The sequence below is a fragment of the Coturnix japonica genome, chromosome 1, assembly GCF_054131305.1.
Source record: "Coturnix japonica strain WE chromosome 1, WE-NBRP24, whole genome shotgun sequence".
Lineage (NCBI taxonomy): Eukaryota > Metazoa > Chordata > Aves > Galliformes > Phasianidae > Coturnix > Coturnix japonica.
Genome location: NC_140663.1, coordinates 56,290,934 through 56,310,215, shown reverse-complemented (window position 1 = coordinate 56,310,215; position 19,282 = coordinate 56,290,934). Strand labels below are relative to the sequence as shown.

At 42.0% G+C, this 19,282-nt stretch overlaps 1 protein-coding gene across 1 annotated transcript; it reads right to left on the bottom strand.

Moving 5' to 3' along the window:
• Positions 1 to 5,545: 5,545 nt before the first annotated feature.
• Positions 5,546 to 11,480, bottom strand: STMP1 (short transmembrane mitochondrial protein 1). The gene is made up of 3 exons (XM_015866434.2): positions 11,394 to 11,480; positions 7,862 to 7,915; positions 5,546 to 6,015 (listed from the first exon to the last, which is right to left on the bottom strand). The coding sequence occupies exons 1-3, from the start codon at positions 11,406 to 11,408 to the stop codon at positions 5,935 to 5,937; spliced, it is 150 nt and encodes a 49-aa protein (XP_015721920.1). The 5' UTR covers positions 11,409 to 11,480; the 3' UTR covers positions 5,546 to 5,934.
• Between the last annotated feature and the right edge of the window lie 7,802 nt (positions 11,481 to 19,282).

Here is a 19,282-nt window from a genome sequence, read left to right as displayed (position 1 = left end):
AAATATTTACAGGGCAGATGGAAAAAAGAAGGATGGGATATCATGGGCAATATATTTCTTGACTATTTATATTCTCTAAGGAGAACCTTAAGATGACAAATCCCTTCTCAGGACTGCATTGCTGAAGAGCGTTTGTCTCGCTCCAATTTACAGGAGGGAGGCAAGCTTCTTTTGTGTATATACCCGGCGTGAGATTAAGAAGCAACGGTTCAAATGTTGGTCCAACCAGTTTATTAGAGTCCTAGCTATTTTTAGGGAGATGGGGAAGGGAAGGTAGGCGATAGAAAAAGTAGGAAATGTAAGCAAGGAGTCTTTGCAGAGAGCGAAAGAGATAGTCACCACCGTGGGTCCAGCGAGGTACACAGTAGGTCCGACGATCTCAGGAACTCGTCTGATCGCCGCAGGGGATGGGAGACAGCCAGGGAGCTCCGCAGCAAGCCGGTCCCGGGGGTTCTTCCGACAAAGTTTTCCCCTCAGGGAATTCTCCGTCAAAGGTGTCTTTGGGAGTTTGTCTCCAAAGTCCCCAGTTTAGCGAGGGCCTTTTATCCCCCATTTCGGTGGGGGTTTTTCTTCTTCTTAACAAACACTTCTTTGTAAAATGATTTAAAACTAACTTCTCTGACATTCCCGTCCCACAGATAAGCCAGCAAGGGTTGGAGGTCTCTGTTGCCAGACACAAGATTTACCACCTTCTGCAGTGGTCTGCTCCTCCCAGCAGCACCTCTGAAAAAGACTGCTTGTCTTGTTCCTGCTTATCTTTGCAGTCCTAAGCAGGGATGGCACGATAACACCCACCATTCACCCTCCTGGATAGTTAGCAGTTGCCTGTCAGAGTCTTATCATCAGAAAGGCCTCACGAAAGCAAACTTTGAGACAATAAAAGAAAAACAGTTCTGTCTTTCACACCACCCCGTGGCTCAAAGGTTGCTTGAAATTGATGCGCAAATGACCATTCACAGTGGTGAGGAAAGAAAAAAAAAAAAAAAAGTAAGCATAAGGGAAAAGAGGGATAGGTGATATGGGGGAATTAAATGTTAACAATCATCATCATTCAATCAAAACCTTCACTGATAATACACTAAACAGAAGATTACATGTAACGTCATAATTTTTGAGTTGACATATACACACTCATTCCAGCATTCATTTTAGACAATTCTATAAATGAAAATTTCTAAGCTAATGTATTATTACTTATCGATAACTATGAGGTGGGAAACCACCAAAAGAAGACAGAAGGAACACAATAGTGGTGAATGTGATAGGCAGTGCCTGCAGGGCGTCCCCTGCTTCAAAGTACACTTTGCCTTTCTCACCCATCACAGACTCTCTCCTGTGCATGGTTTTTTTTTTCACATGTACTCCATATATGCATGGCCAGTGCATGATACAGAGCCCAGGTGAAACACCTGCTCATAAAACATAACAAACCACTATATTAGATCTCTCTACAATACAAACTACTCAGAAAAGTTATTAACAGCTATAGTCACTAATTTCTATTGTTACTTGCTTCACCCTTAGCTTTCTTCTTTTTTCTTTTAATTGGTAAGCTTTTTCTTGTTGACCTACTCCTACTATAGTTACAAAAATCATCTATGGGTAGTATAGTAATTCTTGATGCAGTACAGAGTGAGATGCACTTGTAACTGTCAGAAAACAAATATCTTTGCACTGCTGTGTGCACGTTGCATTCAGCCCACTACGGGCAAAACTCATCCTGGGATCTTCAGGACCTGCTCTAGTACAGCTGCCACCGTTCCATCCAACTCCACCACCACAATTCCCCCTCCATACAATTTCAAGCTCCATCAACAAATTTGTCCAAGTCCCTACCCTAGTTCCCTCAATATGTATATTATTGGGAGAAAATGAAGGCATTCTTGCTCCGACTAGCAAGAGATACTTCTAATGTCTTGCTTTTGTCCCCATTCAGAAGTAACGATTTGTTTACTTTCACAAGCGGAGGAGCCGAGGGGCGGGATGGGGGGCGGGGGGGGTAGGCAGTGAGGAGGGGCAGCGCGGGGGTTTGCGTTCTCTTGCTGGCACTTAAACTTCTCTGGCTAGAGCAGATCACATTCAATATTTTAACTCACTGTTATCAAACATATATTCGGTTTTTTTCAAAGGACGCAATTGGGTTGGTGAGTCCTCTAATTTGCCAAGCCCTTCCTTTATTCCCTGTAGTTCCTTCTGAGGAAAAGTTTTTTCTTGAGGCAAATTATGGACAGCAGTATTGCTAGTATTCTGATATGTTAATAGTTCCTTAAAAGCCATTTGCAACAAAACTGTATTATGTTGCTCTCTTTGTAATTGTTCTTCAAGGTTCACTATTTGATTCTGCAGAGTTTTTACAAATTCTTGCATTACTTTAACTGATTCCTGTAATGCTTGTATGGTTTGGGTTTCTGCCGAATGCTTTTCATTTCGGAACTCCACGGCAGCTTTTAAAGCAGCACCGAGTACCGCACAAATAAACGATTTTCCTTTCCCGGCTCGAGTATGAGCCTCATATTGTAAAACACGAATGCGGTCGGAAACACTCTGCAAGTTGTGCCAGTTTTGTCGTGCCCAATCCACCCCTGATAAAGAGGGCCGAGCACCATGCTTTTCTAAAAGGTCAAATAGCACATTTTCACTTTTCATAGCGGCAATACTTTCACTCATTTCTCAGTATCCTAAAAGATACACACTAAGGGAAGAGAAGACACACTTAACTCCTTACCCCTCCCCAGGGAAGCACACACCTATCAAACAAATGCAAATGCTACAATCATTCCTCCTTTTCACAACAGACCAAGAAGTCCAATCAACACTTACAAAGAAAGTGTAAACACCGAAATCGCTCCTGGCTACCCTGTCAGGCCAGAAAAACTTCAAGCTTAAAGCCACACAAGTTACAAAACACTTCTAGGTTTCTCAGAAAGGAATAAACTTCTTGGAGAAGCACAAACGTCAAAAAATTACTTCCTCACTTCCCCAAGAGGTGCACACACAAAACTTTCAAATTCCAAAATACGTTACAAGTTACTTAAACCACAAAAATGCGAAATAGTCTTCCCGAGGAGGCACACACGTATAAAACAAGAGCAAATAGTCAAAATTAATTCATACGTCCCCGAGAGGTAAACACATAAGCAGTAAAGTTTCAGAATATGGAGCGGTCTTCCTGGAGAGGTGCTCACATCTAAGTTACCAAAATTATCGGTTCTTGCAACTCCAGGAGGTACATACAGAAAAATTTTGGAGTTTTTGGAAGGACAACACTCTCACGGCGGGCATCCTGCCGACTACGCCAATAAAAATGTCTCGCTCCAATTTACAGGAGGGAGGCAAGGTTCTTTTGTGTATATACCCGGCGTGAGATTAAGAAGCAACGGTTCAAATGTTGGTCCAACCAGTTTATTAGAGTCCTAGCTATTTTCAGGGAGATGGGGAAGGGAAGGTAGGCGATAGAAAAAGTAGGAAATGTAAGCAAGGAGTCTTTGCAGAGAGCGAAAGAGATAGTCACCACCGTGGGTCCAGCGAGGTACACAGTAGGTCCGACGATCTCAGGAACTCGTCTGATCGCCGCAGGGGATGGGAGACAGCCAGGGAGCTCCGCAGCAAGCCGGTCCCGGGGGTTCTTCCGACAAAGTTTTCCCCTCAGGGAATTCTCCGTCAAAGGTGTCTTTGGGAGTTTGTCTCCAAAGTCCCCAGTTTAGCGAGGGCCTTTTATCCCCCATTTCGGTGGGGGTTTTTCTTCTTCTTAACAAACACTTCTTTGTAAAATGATTTAAAACTAACTTCTCTGACATTCCCGTCCCACAGATAAGCCAGCAAGGGTTGGAGGTCTCTGTTGCCAGACACAAGATTTACCACCTTCTGCAGGGGTCTGCTCCTCCCAGCAGCACCTCTGAAAAAGACTGCTTGTCTTGTTCCTGCTTATCTTTGCAGTCCTAAGCAGGGATGGCACGATAACACCCACCATTCACCCTCCTGGATAGTTAGCAGTTGCCTGTCAGAGTCTTATCATCAGAAAGGCCTCACGAAAGCAAACTTTGAGACAATAAAAGAAAAACAGTTCTGTCTTTCACAGCGTTATCATTACGAAACTTTGGAAAATGAAGTGAATTTTGGTGTAAGATTTTTGTTAAAATCTTTGATGATCCTGTGAAAATTCCTGAGCTTGGAATCCATTCAGATGTATTCAAGTTAATGGCTTTGGAGTAGGGGGGAGGGGATAAAAATCATAATGAATTCATGGGGACTCCTGTACTTCATAGTTTAAAGGGTATGTCAACCTCAAGCAGCACAATCCACCATGTCTATGGAACAAAATAGTGTATTTCATAGTGAAGACAAAAGTGTGAAATGCTATTAAATTTCTGCAATACTTTCTTGGGAATTTAAAATAAATTTGGGGTGAAACCGTGCTCTCTAAATGCAGGCTTTGCTTCCTATTCAAACAGAAGAGGACAGTGGTAATGTAATGTGTATTTTCAAAGATCTTAGTGGCAAGCAAAAAGTGATGAGGAACAGCAGAGAAGTGGTTCTAATCAAACAAAAAGCCAATGGGCTGAAGACCATGCAGAACACTGAGGAAGTGATGGACAATATATTTGACAAAAGCGGAATCACAGAATATTCTGAGTTGGAAGGGACCCACAAGGATCACTGAAATTAACTCTGGGCTCCATGAAAGAACAATGGTGTAAACTGTGCCATTAAATTCACTGAGTCTATGGTTTGTAGGTGCCTAGTGTAACTACATGCCTTGGCTCCCATGATTCCCTTTCCCATCCTACCTATCATTCCAAAGACATCACATTCTCAGGTTTAAAATATATATATATATGTAAGAAGAACAGAAAATAGAGACAGGCAATAGAAGAATAAACAGTGAAATTCGGCTTAAAGTCAGCAACCTTTTATCACTTCTGGAATCACAGAATGGCTTGGGTTGAAAAGGATCTCAAAGATCATCTAATTTCAGCCCTCCTGCTGTGGGTAGAGTTGTCAGCCACTAGACCAGGCTGCCCAGAGCCACGTCCAGCCTGGCCTTGAATGCCTCCAGGGATGGGGCAACCACAACCTCCTTGGGCAACCTGTTCCAGTGCATCACCACCCTCTGAGTGAAAAAGTTCCTCCTAACATCTAACCTAAATCTCCTTTGTCTCAGTTTAAAACCATTCCCCCCTTGTCCTATCACTATCAACCCACATAAACAGCCATTCCCCCTCCTGTTTATACACTCCCTTCAAATACTGGAAGGCCACAGTGAGGTCTCCCCAGAGCCTTCTCCACATTTATACAAATTTTACACTGGCGGAAACGATCATTTATCATAATAGAAAAAGTGGGATCTCCTCCCTCCCTCCCTCCCTCCCTCCCTCCCTCCCTCCCTCCCTCCCTCCCTCCCTCCCTCCCTCCCTCCCTCCAGGTTCATAGTTTGACAAATGAACTTCACTGTCATGTCTCCCATTTGAGAATCCCAGGAAGTTCCCTCTCCAATAAGGGAACGCAGACCTTAAGAAATACAACAAATTACAAGAAACTCTGAAAGTTACTTCTTGATGCATTTAATTTCTTCTGCGATGTTCTAGGACTTAGAGTATTACAAAGTGTGAGGTATACATAACAACAGGGCTAACACTATTTTCCAGTTGGATCAGGTAAAAATGGGTTTCAAAATACTAGGAAAAGCAATAACAAGAAATACAAATGATCTAATCCAGTCACATTAACAGCTGCAAATCCAAAATTCTGAAACCCTTGAAAAATCAGTCCCAGGAAAAGTTCACGGTTGCTTTTTCAAAACAAGGACAATCTGGCTCTAGGAGACTAAAAGTGGAGGAACCTCCCATGCCAAACCTCTACTTAAACTTTGTCAATAGAAAGGTAAATTGCATCCTTGATGGACGCACAGAAGCGACCTGGGTAACACTGCTCCCTTTAGGACTTGCCACTGGGAGGTTTCTTCTTAGCTTCCACATCTTTCTTAAAATCTTCAAGTTTCTTTGCAATGTTGGGAATCTTTAAAGACAAAAACAAGAAAGAAACAAAAGTAAACAACAACAAAATGATTTATGTGATCTCAAGAGTAGGTATAATCATACCATAAACACTGTTCATTTTCACAGAGGTTAAGAGCATTAAGCAAATGACAGAGAAAAGAACCTCACCCAGACTTCGGGAAATTTTTTTTACTAGGCAGTATTGGGGGAAAAAGGAGAGAGGAAAAGAAGTTACTTCAGAGGAAATTCCTTAAGATCAGCCTGGATTTCTCACTGACAGAGGACGAGCTGCCAAATAATAAATTATTCCAACACTGATGCATAGGCATCATAATGAATTTGGAAGGAAAGGTAGATTGTGCTACGCTAGTCAGAAAAACCTGGCTCATAACACAAAACAACCTCCCCCAGAAACAAAAAAGAAAGAGAGAAAAGATGTTTAAGAACAGCTAATATCTTCTAAAGATATTTGTGAAGCAATACATCTCTCGATCCATTTTGTGATCACCAAAATTCCCCACTGGGGAAGTTTACTGCATTGAAAATTGGCAGCCTCATGCAGTTTCACACTTGAATGAAAATTCAATTTATCACTTGCTAACTTCAAATTTTCAGCTTTCTTTTACAAATAAAAGCATTTTGACAAAGCAATCAGTCAGTATTGACCACTTGGGGGGAAAATAGAAACAAACAAGTTTTTAATGTGAGAAGAGACTGACAACTGACACTAAAATTGAGAAGCAACACCACAGGATTTTGGACTCAGTGATCCTCATGGGTTCCTTCCAACTCAGGATATAATTTTCTTTAAAATCAATCATGAATATTTACTTCACTCATGTCCTGATCATATAGCAGGATATTCAACTCTGACTGTCATCCTTCGCTTGGATAGTTTGAGAGTGATAGTATAGAAGATGTCAGAAATTTCTCTCTTCCCTTTTAAGAAAGCAAAATTAAAAGCCTAAACCCATAACATGCCCCAAGAAAAGTCCTCTGCTATCAGCAGAATTATCCGTGCACTTACAACTAAGCACAGTTGTATGCGGTTGCCAAATTAAGACCTCATTAAGACAAGTTCACATTATATGCAATCTAATAAAAATATTTTTGATACCAACAATAAAATCACCATTTTAATACTTGAAGTATTAAATATTGCCAGTAAATAATTTCCTCCGAATCAAAAGCAGAACTCGCCCTCTTGTGGCAACACGTTATTAGTGCTTCCTGAAAAACACTGCATTATGTTTACAGCACATATTGGCACACAATATTTTCTTTTGACCACATATCCATAACTTTTAAAAAACACACATTGTAAAGAAACAACAGAATATTGTTACTGTTATTGGATTGACTGGGCAGGAAGCATCACAGAATTTTGTCTCTGACTAGTGGACGAAAAATAAGAATTCTACTAGTAAGATAGTAAGACAGTAAGAGTGCGGATGAGAGACATAAATGTCATCACAGACTTAAAAAATCTGGTGAGGCTACAGTTTGGTATAGGCTGCAAAATAAAGGAACCAACTTTATGTTACATTTTACTCCTTTAGCCTTAAAGAAGCCAAGTATAAGTGATCTAACAAAGAATTCTGTCTATATATGCCCAGCTACAGTAACTGCTCTAGAATTATTTGAGGGTCTAATCACTACTTTTACATAGATGAGAAAGCAATGAGATAGATGTTTTGGTTCCATTTAGATTTGTGATAATCTGTAACTAAAGTTGGTACAATTTGTATTCCATTCAAACCCAGTACAAACATCTAAATAAAGACTGATTCAATTCTGATTGAGGAAAAACATTCTACATTTTCAATTCAAATTAAGTTCAACTCTGAGAATACAAAGATACATACATCGTAGTTCTGAGCCAGACATATCCCAACCACATTGCCAAGGGTAAAGCCAAGCTAAAAGGGAAAGAGAAGAATAGTTAATGCCCTCCTGTCAGAAGCCTTCTGCTTAACACAAAAATTTAAAAACATTGAAAATGGAAGGAATTTCAATTCCAGACACACTTTTGCATCATTCCTCTAAAGAGAGACACAATTTGACTCAGCTGCCTCACCAGGAAAACCTTATAATAATTTCCAAAATACGACATAAATGTGTTTTAAATATATGTCTCCAAGACTGTATGGATAAGCCTATGATCATCTCTGTCTGCAGAATTCTTTGCAAACCTATAAAGGCAGTAAATCCCATCACAGTGGGAAAGTACAATAACACAACAGCAGGGGCCCTCGTATCTCAATGATTGTGGTCCAGAGCTAAAAATCCAAGAGCAATACTTCAGTAAAATAACATTCTGTGCTAGAGAGGGAAAGACAGGCCACAGAATGACTCAACACATTAATAATACACAGTAATAGAGCTGAAATTTTAGAACAGAACGGTATTTTAATGCCACTGAGGGGAGGTTCTTCACCCTTCTCCAATTTGCTCCAGTGCTTTACTGCACTATTCTCTTTTGTAACACCAGCAACTGTACACCTCCTAGATAAATTTTCATCCAAATCTACTCCAGTCTAAGGCAGGAAAACACAGTTGGTTGAAAGCAAGTACAACTACTTTTGACAGCAAACTAGGAGTTGCTTAAAGTTTGGCTGTGAAACTTCAGTCTGGAAGGAGAGCAAGAGCAAAATGGAAGCACAGTTCCTGTTCCATCCCCCTCCTTAACAGCTGAAGAAAATCCTCAAGTGTAACATCACCCTGGGATGAAAATAAATTCCTGTCTTCACAGACAGACAACATGATTTTCACTCAGGAGCTCTAAAAGGTTCTGGATAATTAGTTGTTACATTCCTCAATAAGTACATAGTATCCTATGAAAGCTCTTTTGATACTTTTGGGAGACTACCAAAGCTGTGCCTCCATTCCAGTTCTATTTAAGAAAATTCTTATTGCTTATGGTCACTGCTGCCAAAATAAGAATATTTTAAGAAAACTAAAACTACTGTTCACAGCAACTTTACCATCACATCTGAGTAGACATCTTTTCCATACCCAAAAGAGGATACAGAACATTTCATTTTTACAGTGACTCAGACTCCACAAATATCAGAGCTGAAACCTAGCTACAGAAAACAAAACTTTGTTGAAAGCTGCCCCATGAGCCACAACTGCAATAACTTCAGTATTTTCTTGAACAGATTTTTGATATTATTATTTATAATTACTTCTCAAGGACCTAAGTGTTTACAATTTAAGAAGAATCACTGTTCTTTTTGTGTATACTGCAATGGATGTAACTTGCAGTTGCAGCTATCGTGATCAGTTAAGTAAGTACTTTGGAAGACACTAATAAATGTTGCACCAAATGTACCAGACTTACGACTCCTCTTGATGTAGTGTATCACTCTAACAAGTTCCCCCAACCTCTAGCATATGTATCTTTGGAAATTTACTTCAAAACACAAACCAAGCCCTTGCTTATAAGCAGATTTTGGGGCTTTTGCTTTAGAATATTTCCAAGGATGGATCAACAATCGCATATTCTGCCAGATGATAGGCCTTACTCAGTACAGATGATGCTGACATTGGTAATCCACATAAGGATATGCCTTTATTGAAAAATCCAGCATTGCATTCATAAGCAAGCTACCCAGTTATGTTTATGTTAATAATTAACAATTCCAGCAGTGGGAAAAGTCCCACTATTCAGACTTCTATAGTTTGGATTGCATAAAAATACAGCCAATTAAAACGTGCATGTTAATTAGCAACTATAAGGATTATGAAAGTTCAGAGTCTTCCAATACACGGAATTTCAAGTTGCATTTTAAGCAAGCATCTATTTTATGCTTAACTCTGGGTAACAAAAATGTAAGGTTGTTGAGATTATCCTTTTATCTCCCTGCAACAGCCCTAACAAGGGACAGCAAAAGTCAAACACCCAATCTACGCCCAAAGAGGAAGAAAATTCAGAACTAATATATCACTTGTCAAACTTTCAAGCGCTTATTGAGAAGCCATAATAAGTGGCTTTCATCTAACAACTGGTGAAAAAAAAAAATAAAAAGAATAAACATTAGCAACAAGCAGTAGAGTTGATAAACAGAAAGTTTGAGGGTGGTTCTGCATATTTATCATTACTTAGTGTTTTCAATGGAGTGGAGGCAGACAATTAAAGACAGCTACAGAAATGACAGGCTTTCCTAACTGCTTGTTGTTCCATTTTGGTTTGAAGTCGAGATACAAAATAACACTTATTTCTTCAATTCATAAAATCATGCAAGACTCAGAACTTAGAAAGGGCCATCTCTTCTATCAACAGTGAGTATGGGACTTATTAAACCAGCTGACTCACTCTTCCCCTATTTAAAGATTAAAGGATGTCATTAAGTGTTTGAATATAATGAAAATCTAGAGTAGACCTTCCTGTGACTTGCAGATCACTAGAATGAAAAATGAACGACTGTTTCTGTGCTCTGCTACAGCAGAAAGCAGCATCTTTTATTATTATTTTGGTCTGCTAATGTCACATTTGTCAGTGAAAATGCCAGCATTAAATAATGAATTAAGAGCAGGCATCAAACCTCAGACATCCAGAAGAATTACCGAGTCATTAAGGTTGGAAAAGACCGCTAAGATCATCTTGTCCTACAACAGCTCAGCCCAACCATATCCCTCAGTGCCACATCCATGTTGTTCTTGAATGCCTCCCAATACAGTGACTCCACTACCTCCCTGGGCAGCCTGTGCCAGTGCAGCACCGTTCTTTCTGAGATGAAATTGTTGCTAATATCCAACGTGAACCTCCTCTGGTGTAACTTAAAGCAATTACCTCCTGTCGTATCGCCATTCCCTGGGCTAAGGGGCCAACCCTCACCCCAAATGAAGCAGAAAAGAAAATTAAAATGAAAAAATAAAATTAAAAATGCAAAAACATTTATTAATTGGTCTGTTGGAGGGGTTTAATGCAGGGCAGTAATGATGCAATACCACCTGCCTTAACGTATACGTTAAAAAAAACTGCATCTTCCTGATGCTGAAAATCATCGTTCTTGTAAGAGAAGCCAGGCACACATACAGTGCAAAGAAATTAAAGCAAAAAGAGGATACGACAGCGAGCAAGGGAAACCTGCTGGACCTTAACGACCAACTAAATGGCATGACTTGGAAATAAATAAGGCGTAAACGTTTTCCTAACGGCTGAGAAGAACCTCCCTGCAGGGCGATGAACCATAGCCAAGCACCCACCACAACAGGGGCAGGGCACGGCCCAGCTCCGCACTTTCCCCAAGCGAGGCCCATCTGGAGCGGCCCCCAACGCCGTCGCCGCCGCCGCCGCCCGCCCCGCGTCGCAGCCCTCACCCCGCCGCCCCCTCGGCTCCGCTCCGCCCCGCCGCGAAATGGCGGCGCCGCCACCGCCTCACGGAGCCTCACCAAAAACTGCAGCATGGCGTCCACCTGACTGCTTGCTTTCCAACCGGGGAAATCAGGCGGGTGGCGGTTGCTCCTCTTCCGGGTCCCGGCCCGCCCTCGCCGCCCTGACGGTGGGGCACGCCGAGCTCGGGAGGAGCCACCGTTGGAAGGTTGCGCCCACCGCCGCCCCGGGCTTCGGCCCTGCCTTGATTCTAGACTTGTGGAGGTCCCGCATCTCCTTAGCGCTTTTTGAGATAAAAAATGGAGCAAAGAGGGCTGCTGGACACCTCCTTGCATCCAGGGAGGGGTCTGGTGGCAGTCACAGGCCATTCACAGCTGGGTGGATGAGAGAGCAGGGACAAGTTGAAACATGAGATCTGAATGGGATTTAAGGATAGACTGTTGCCTCATGAGGGCAAGGAGTGGTAGAGATTGTGCCATCTACATTCTTGGAGGTTTTCATATAGTGGATGGCAACACTGTTCATGGCAGGAGTCTTGGAACTGGATGATATTTAAGGTTCTGTCAAACCCAAACCATTCTATGTTACAAGACTTGGCTGGGTAAAACCCTGAGCAACCCAGTCAGAGCTCAGAACAAACCCTGCCTTGAGCAGGAGATGAGGCTGAGGCCTTTCTAAGGCCTCCTCCTGTGTGAATCATCCAGTCACCTACGATCTTAGAAGAGCTTTAAAAAAGTCATTGTTCCTCTTTCATTCTTTTCTTTTTTCTTTTTTTCCCTGCTCACAAAATTAAAAAAAAAAAAAAAAAAAAAAAAAAAAAAAGAAGAATAGTCGTCCTTTGTAAAACAAGCTAAATTTAATGTCTTTTAAAGGCTACACTAAAGTAGTTGAGAGTTGGGCAACAAATGTCAGACAGTTCCGTCCTGCTGAAAGTCAGTGAGAATTTGGAGATGATAGCAATGTACCAGAAATCTGTATTTTGACATAAGGTTTCAGGTGAAGGAAAGGAATGGAAAAACAAAAACAAAAAAAGCCAACAACATCTACAACAAAAACTGTGTAGCTATTGTGAAACCATTATTCACCTGTACTCTGAAATAAAGTTAATTCCTCAGTTCTGTCTCCACCCTAGTTTCAGGAAAGATCAATGTTCTCACTGAATAAGAAACTGAGTAGAAAGCTTTCTTTACAGAGCAGGAACCTGGGTGCGGTAAAAAACTGTCTTTCAACCAGTTTAGAAAAGGAAACATGGAAAGATACTAAGTGGCATCTTTGTTGGGGCTGATAGCACTAAGGAGGAGCTGGGCAAAGGGCAAATTTCAGGCTGTTATTGAACTGCATTTCCCTCCTTGGGTCAGAACTGGTGCCAGGCAATAGCATGCTGTGGTTCATGTCAGTGTAGCACAACAGCCAGGACTGGATTCCTTCCTCAAAACTTTCTTTATCTAGATTAAATCTACCCACTTCCAGTTTAAAACCATTTCCTCTTGTCCTCATGTTACTTGCCCTTATAAAAAGTCCCTCCCCAGCTTTCCTGTAGGCTCCCTTTGTATACTGGAAGGCCACTGTAAGATCTCCTTGGAGCCTTCTCTACTCTAGGCTGAAAGGCCCTGCCCCAGCTCTCTCAGTCTGTCTTTGTAAGTGAGATGCTTCAGCCCTCTGATCATCTTCATGGCCTTCTGGACCTGCTCAAACGACTCAATTTCCTTCTTGTGCTGGGGACTCCAGAACTGGATGCAGTACTCCAGGCTGGGTCTCACGATGGCGGAGCAGAGGCACTTAGCATATAGCACTAAGGAAATATTACAAATTCTAGTCTTTGCATGTGGCAGGTCCGAAGAAGAAAAACAGGGCTTCTAATAACAGTAATGCCTCCACAGTATCACCACAGGGACACAGGCTTTTCCTGTTTTTTTTTGCTCATTAGTAGTGATGTTATTATGCTTAGACTATAATGAGTACAACATCTGCTGAATAGTCTTCAACCAACAGTACTGTACACAGCTGCTTTCCTACATGACATGAATTCCTTCTGTGACATTTAATGTGTGGCCAAAGAACTTTTTTTGTTCCTTTAAAATAAGTCAATTCCATTTATACTAGCCAACACTGAATCGTTTTTAGTCAGAGACTGTAGAGGGTGGGTATGCTGGGTGGCATATTTTATTGGAAGGAAGAACTCAGTCCATTTCTGATGTATGAATGTAACTATCCCAATTTAATAAAAAAGAAAAAGAACAATCAACAGCCCTTAATTTGTTGAGCTCCTTCAAAATTGGTCTTAAATTCAGAGACTTACAGGCCGGCAGCACTCACTCCAAATTGCACTTATTGAGTCTTGGAGAGGAGAAGCCATTAGGAAGATGCACACAAAACTCCCTGTCTCCAGCTCTGATGATGCTATTCTGGGCAATGTTCAGGGCGTGGAAGGAGTCTGTTGTGTTTTGTGGCAACTGTTTTGTTTTGCCTGCTTGGAGCTTGATCAGTAACATGGCCTGCTCTTAATTTGTTTTGTTTCATTATTGCCTGCTTGTCCTGTCAGGGACAATGTGAAAGACAGAACTGGTTTTCTTTTATTGTCTCAAAGTTTGCTTTCATGAGGCCTTTCTGATGCTAAGACTCTGACTGGCGACTACTATCTAGGAGGGTGAATGGTGGGTGTTGTTGTGCCACAGTACCTCTGCTTATGATTGCAAAGATAAGCAGAAGCAGAATGAGCAGTCTTTTTCAGGGGTGCTGCTCGAAGGAGCTGACCACTGCAGAAGGCGATAATGCTTGTGTCTGGCAACAGAGCCCCCCCCCCTCCTTGCTGGCTTATCTGTGGGCCAGGAATGTCACAAAAGCTGGTTTTAAACCCTATTACAAAGTGTGTTTACCTGCTTGTTTGGAAGTTCAGTGTTTGCTCGAGATACGTTCCTGAAAATGCTGAGTCAAACTTCAAGGAAGAAGAAGAACCCCCACCGAAATGGGGGATAAAAGGCCCTCGCTAAACTGGGGACTTTGGAGACAAACTCCCAAAGACACCTTTGACGGAGAATTCCCCGAGGGGAAAACTTTGTCGGAAGAACCCCCGGGACCGGCTTGCTGCGGAGCTCCCTGGCTGTCTCCCATCCCCCGCGGTGATCAGACGAGTTCCTGAGATCAACGGACCTATTGTGTACCTCGCTGGACCCACGGTGGTGACTATATCTCTTTTGCTATCTGCAAAGACTCCTTGCTTATATTTCCTACTTTCCCTATCGCCTACCTTCCCTTCCCCATCTCCCTAAAAAAACACCTAGGTCTTTAATAAACTGGTTGGACCAACATTTGAACCGTTGCTTCTTAATCTCACGCCGGGTATATACACAAAAGAACCTTGCCTCCCTCCTGTAAATTGGAGCGAGACATTTTTTATTGGCGTAGTCGGCAGGATGCCCGCCGTGAGAGTGTTGTCCTTCCAGACATAGTCTAAAACTTTTCTATGTGCACCTCCTGGAGTTGCAAGGAGCGATAATTTTGGTAACTTAGATGTGAGCACCTCTCCAGGAAAACCGCTCCATATTCTGAAATTTTACTGCTTATGTGTTTACCTCTCGGGGACGTATGAATTAATTTTGACTATTTGCTCTTGTTTTATGCGTGTGTGCCTCCTCGGGAAGACTATTTCGCATTTTGTGGTTTAAGTAACTTGTAACGTATTTTGGAATTTGAAAGTTTTGTGTGTGCACCTCTTGGGGAAGTGAGGAAGTAATTTTTTGACGTTTGTGCCTCTCCAAGAAGTTTATTCCTCTTTGAGAAACCTAGAAGTGTTCTGAAACTTGTGTGGCTTTAAGCTTGAAGTTTTTCTGGCCTGACAGGGTAGCCAGGAGCGATTTAGGTGTTTACACTTTCTTTGTAAGTGTTGATTGGACTTCTTGGTCTTTTGTGAAAGGGAGGAATGATTGTAGCATTTGCATTTGTTTGATAGGTGCGTGTCTCCCTTGGGAGGGGTAAGGAGTTAAGTGTACCTTCTCTTCCCTTAGTGTGTATCTTTTAGGGTATTGAGAGATGTGTGAAATTGTTGCCACTATGAAAAGTGAAAATGTGCTATTTGACCTTTTAGAAAAGCATGGTGCTCGGCCCTCTTTATCAGGGGTGGATTGGGCACGACAAAACTGGCATAACTTGCAGAGTGTTTCCGACCGCATTCGCGTTTTACAATATGAGGCTCATACTCGAGCCGGGAAAGGGAAATCGTTTATTTGTGCGGTACTCGGTGCTGCTTTAAAAGCTGCCGTGGAGTTCCGAGATGAAAAGCATTCGGCAGAAACCCAAACCATACAAGCATTACAGGAATCAGTTAAAGTAATGCAAGAATTGGTAAAAACTCTGCAGAATCAAATAGTGAACCTTGAAGAACAATTACAAAGAGAGCAACATAATACAGTTTTGTTGCAAATGGCTTTTAAGGAACTATTAACATATAAGAATACTAGCAATACTGCTGTCCATAATTTGCCTCAAGAAAAAACTTTTCCTCAGAAGGAACTACAAGGAATAAAGGAAGGGCTTGGCAAATTAGAGGACTCGCCAGCCCAATTGCGTCCTTTGATAAAAACTGAATATACGTTTGATAACAGTGAGGATCTGGACCCTCAAATGAATGTTAAAGAAATTCCCTTTTCTGCCACTGAATTAGCAAAACTGAAAAAGGATTTTAGCCGCTCTCCAAAGGAATCGGAAACAGAATATGTATGGAGAGTCAGCTTAACTGGTGGAGACCAAATACTGTTAACTGAAAAGGAAGCTGAAGGTTATTGGGGGCCTGGAGTATTTTTAACTACTGGTAACAACCGTGCTTCCTGGTCCCTAACACAGAGGGCTGCCTATTGGGCAGGTGGTCTTAACCCTTTAGAAAGGGGAGACCCTCTTGCCATTAATGGGACAGCTGATCAATTGGTTGAAAGTGTTCAAAAAGCTGCTTGTCTGCAAATGATGTATGATAGAAAGCTGCAACCACATCATGAATCACCTATGATGATGCCTGTTGATCCTGAACGGATGACTCCTTTAATCAGGGGGCTTCCAGAATCACTGAAACCTATAGGCATACAACTGCAAGGAAAGGTACAGGCTGTGCCTCAGGGAGAAAGAACCCGGGCAGCATTAGGAGTTGTAACCTCTAACCATCTGCAGTCGGGATATAAAGTATGGACATGGGGGGAGGTTGCCCAAGAGTTGATTAATTATGAAAGGAAATATGGGCCTGTGGCTTCTTCCAGTATATCTGAGCCAGAGGAAGTAAGGCTTGCAGCAACCATCCTTGCTCCTAGGCCACCTAGTCCAAAGCTCAGTGGAACTGGAAGGGTCTCATTGCCAGTAAGAACAGGTAGGCGAAATATTGATCATAAACGGAATTGTCTCTGGACACTGGGCTGGCAAAAGGGTGTTCCACGAGACTTGATGAATGGATTACCCACAGTCAGGTTAGAGAAATTAGTTAACTTGTGGCCAGAACAAAAGCTCAAGGAAAGCTGATGCTTTCGCCCCCTCCCCCAGATGAGTGGGAGGTGGGGGGGGGAAGGCAGTGAAGGGTGGATGTTTATTAGAAAGCTCACAACAAAAGGAGATCCTCGATTTAACACCTTCTGTCCCAAGGCCTCCCCACTCCTGCCAATTGCCCCTGTGAGTCACGATCCAGTTGCTGATAAGCTAGGGAAACACTTATCTCTCTGGCCAGCTTGTGTGGACTGACTCAGCTAACATGAGGCGTTTCCCTAACCTTAATGAAATCCCTTAACAAATATCCTTAGAAGGCTAAGGACACCCCGAAAAAGGAATGTAAAATATACTCCTCGATGGATTGTTCTCTCATTTTTAATTGTATTAACAAAGCCCCAAAAGGGCAAGTTGTTGTCTTGTTTTATTTTTCAGAAGATCCCCGTGGGACCTTTACTGAACACAGAATGACTGATAGCTGACTTTAACCATTTGTGCTTTGTGACAGAAAAATTGAAGATGTGATCGTGCTAGAATTCTGAATATAACTCGTTGTTACATATTTTGGTTGCAATAGTATTATGTTTTTGTTTGTTGTTGTGGATTGTGATTGATATCAGTCCTTGGATCTGTTAAAACTTCACAATTTGGTTCAGAGTTTTTTCAGGTTATCCTGGCTTTCTGGTACTTTCTGCACAGTGATAACCATTCCTTCTGATCCCTTCTTTTACCCCTTTTTGTCAAACTGATTGTGGTTTGCATGTAACTCCTCCATAGTGTTTCCAAATTCCTAACAAATTGGGAAATGAGCCAAGGAACCCATCTAATATCTGTTAGATGTGGTCACAAATGAAATCTAACATAAAACCTTTGCACTGATATTTTGCAGTGTCACATAAGTTCAGGAGTTCCATACAAAACATAGTTGTTGAAAAATGTCTAAGTTTTGATAAGAGATGTGTATGTTTCTGGGATTATCCCTCTTATGGTTTATACTGTGGGGTATCCCACACACTGTCCTGTGAAAAGTTCAGTAGACTATAACAGTACTTTAACTTCCCAAACTAGCATTTATATCTCTCAGCAATTGAACTGCTTTGGAAATGCTCAAGTGGAAAGCAGCTGACACAAATACCCCTATTTATTTGTTTTACTTGTTTATTTGATACTATTAGTTATTGTCACTGTCACTGTCTTTGTGATTGTTAAATGTTTATGGTATATATAAGCATGGATTGCTAAAGGAAAGTTATATGGTATTAAGGGTGTTAATTTCTATTTTAAAAAGATCTGATATAGTGGTTTCTTTGGTGGTTTGCTAAAATACATGCCTGTATACTGAAAGTAATTATGACCTTACGAGTAACCTTATGTTTAATGTGTTATCAATCAAGGTTTTGATTGAATGGTGATGATTGTTAACATTTAATTCCCCCATATCACCCATCCCTCTTTTCCCTTGTGCTTACTTTTTTTTTCCCCCTTTCCTCACCACCGTGAATGGTCATTTGTGCATCAATTTCAAGCAACCTTTGAGCCACGGGGTGGTGTGAAAGACAGAACTGGTTTTCTTTTATTGTCTCAAAGTTTGCTTTCATGAGGCCTTTCTGATGCTAAGACTCTGACTGGCGACTACTATCTAGGAGGGTGAATGGTGGGTGTTGTTGTGCCACAGTACCTCTGCTTATGATTGCAAAGATAAGCAGAAGCAGAATGAGCAGTCTTTTTCAGGGGTGCTGCTCGAAGGAGCTGACCACTGCAGAAGGCGATAATGCTTGTGTCTGGCAACAGAGCCCCCCCCCCTCCTTGCTGGCTTATCTGTGGGCCAGGAATGTCACAAAAGCTGGTTTTAAACCCTATTACAAAGTGTGTTTACCTGCTTGTTTGGAAGTTCAGTGTTTGCTCGAGATACGTTCCTGAAAATGCTGAGTCAAACTTCAAGGAAGAAGAAGAACCCCCACCGAAATGGGGGATAAAAGGCCCTCGCTAAACTGGGGACTTTGGAGACAAACTCCCAAAGACACCTTTGACGGAGAATTCCCCGAGGGGAAAACTTTGTCGGAAGAACCCCCGGGACCGGCTTGCTGCGGAGCTCCCTGGCTGTCTCCCATCCCCCGCGGTGATCAGACGAGTTCCTGAGATCAACGGACCTATTGTGTACCTCGCTGGACCCACGGTGGTGACTATATCTCTTTTGCTATCTGCAAAGACTCCTTGCTTATATTTCCTACTTTCCCTATCGCCTACCTTCCCTTCCCCATCTCCCTAAAAAAACACCTAGGTCTTTAATAAACTGGTTGGACCAACATTTGAACCGTTGCTTCTTAATCTCACGCCGGGTATATACACAAAAGAACCTTGCCTCCCTCCTGTAAATTGGAGCGAGACAGACAATACAAGTCATAATCCTTTTCAGACCAGGGGCTCAAGGCTGCTTGGCTCTTTCGAAGCAGCTGTTGCAGCACTTTTTCTCTTGTAGCTTCCAGCT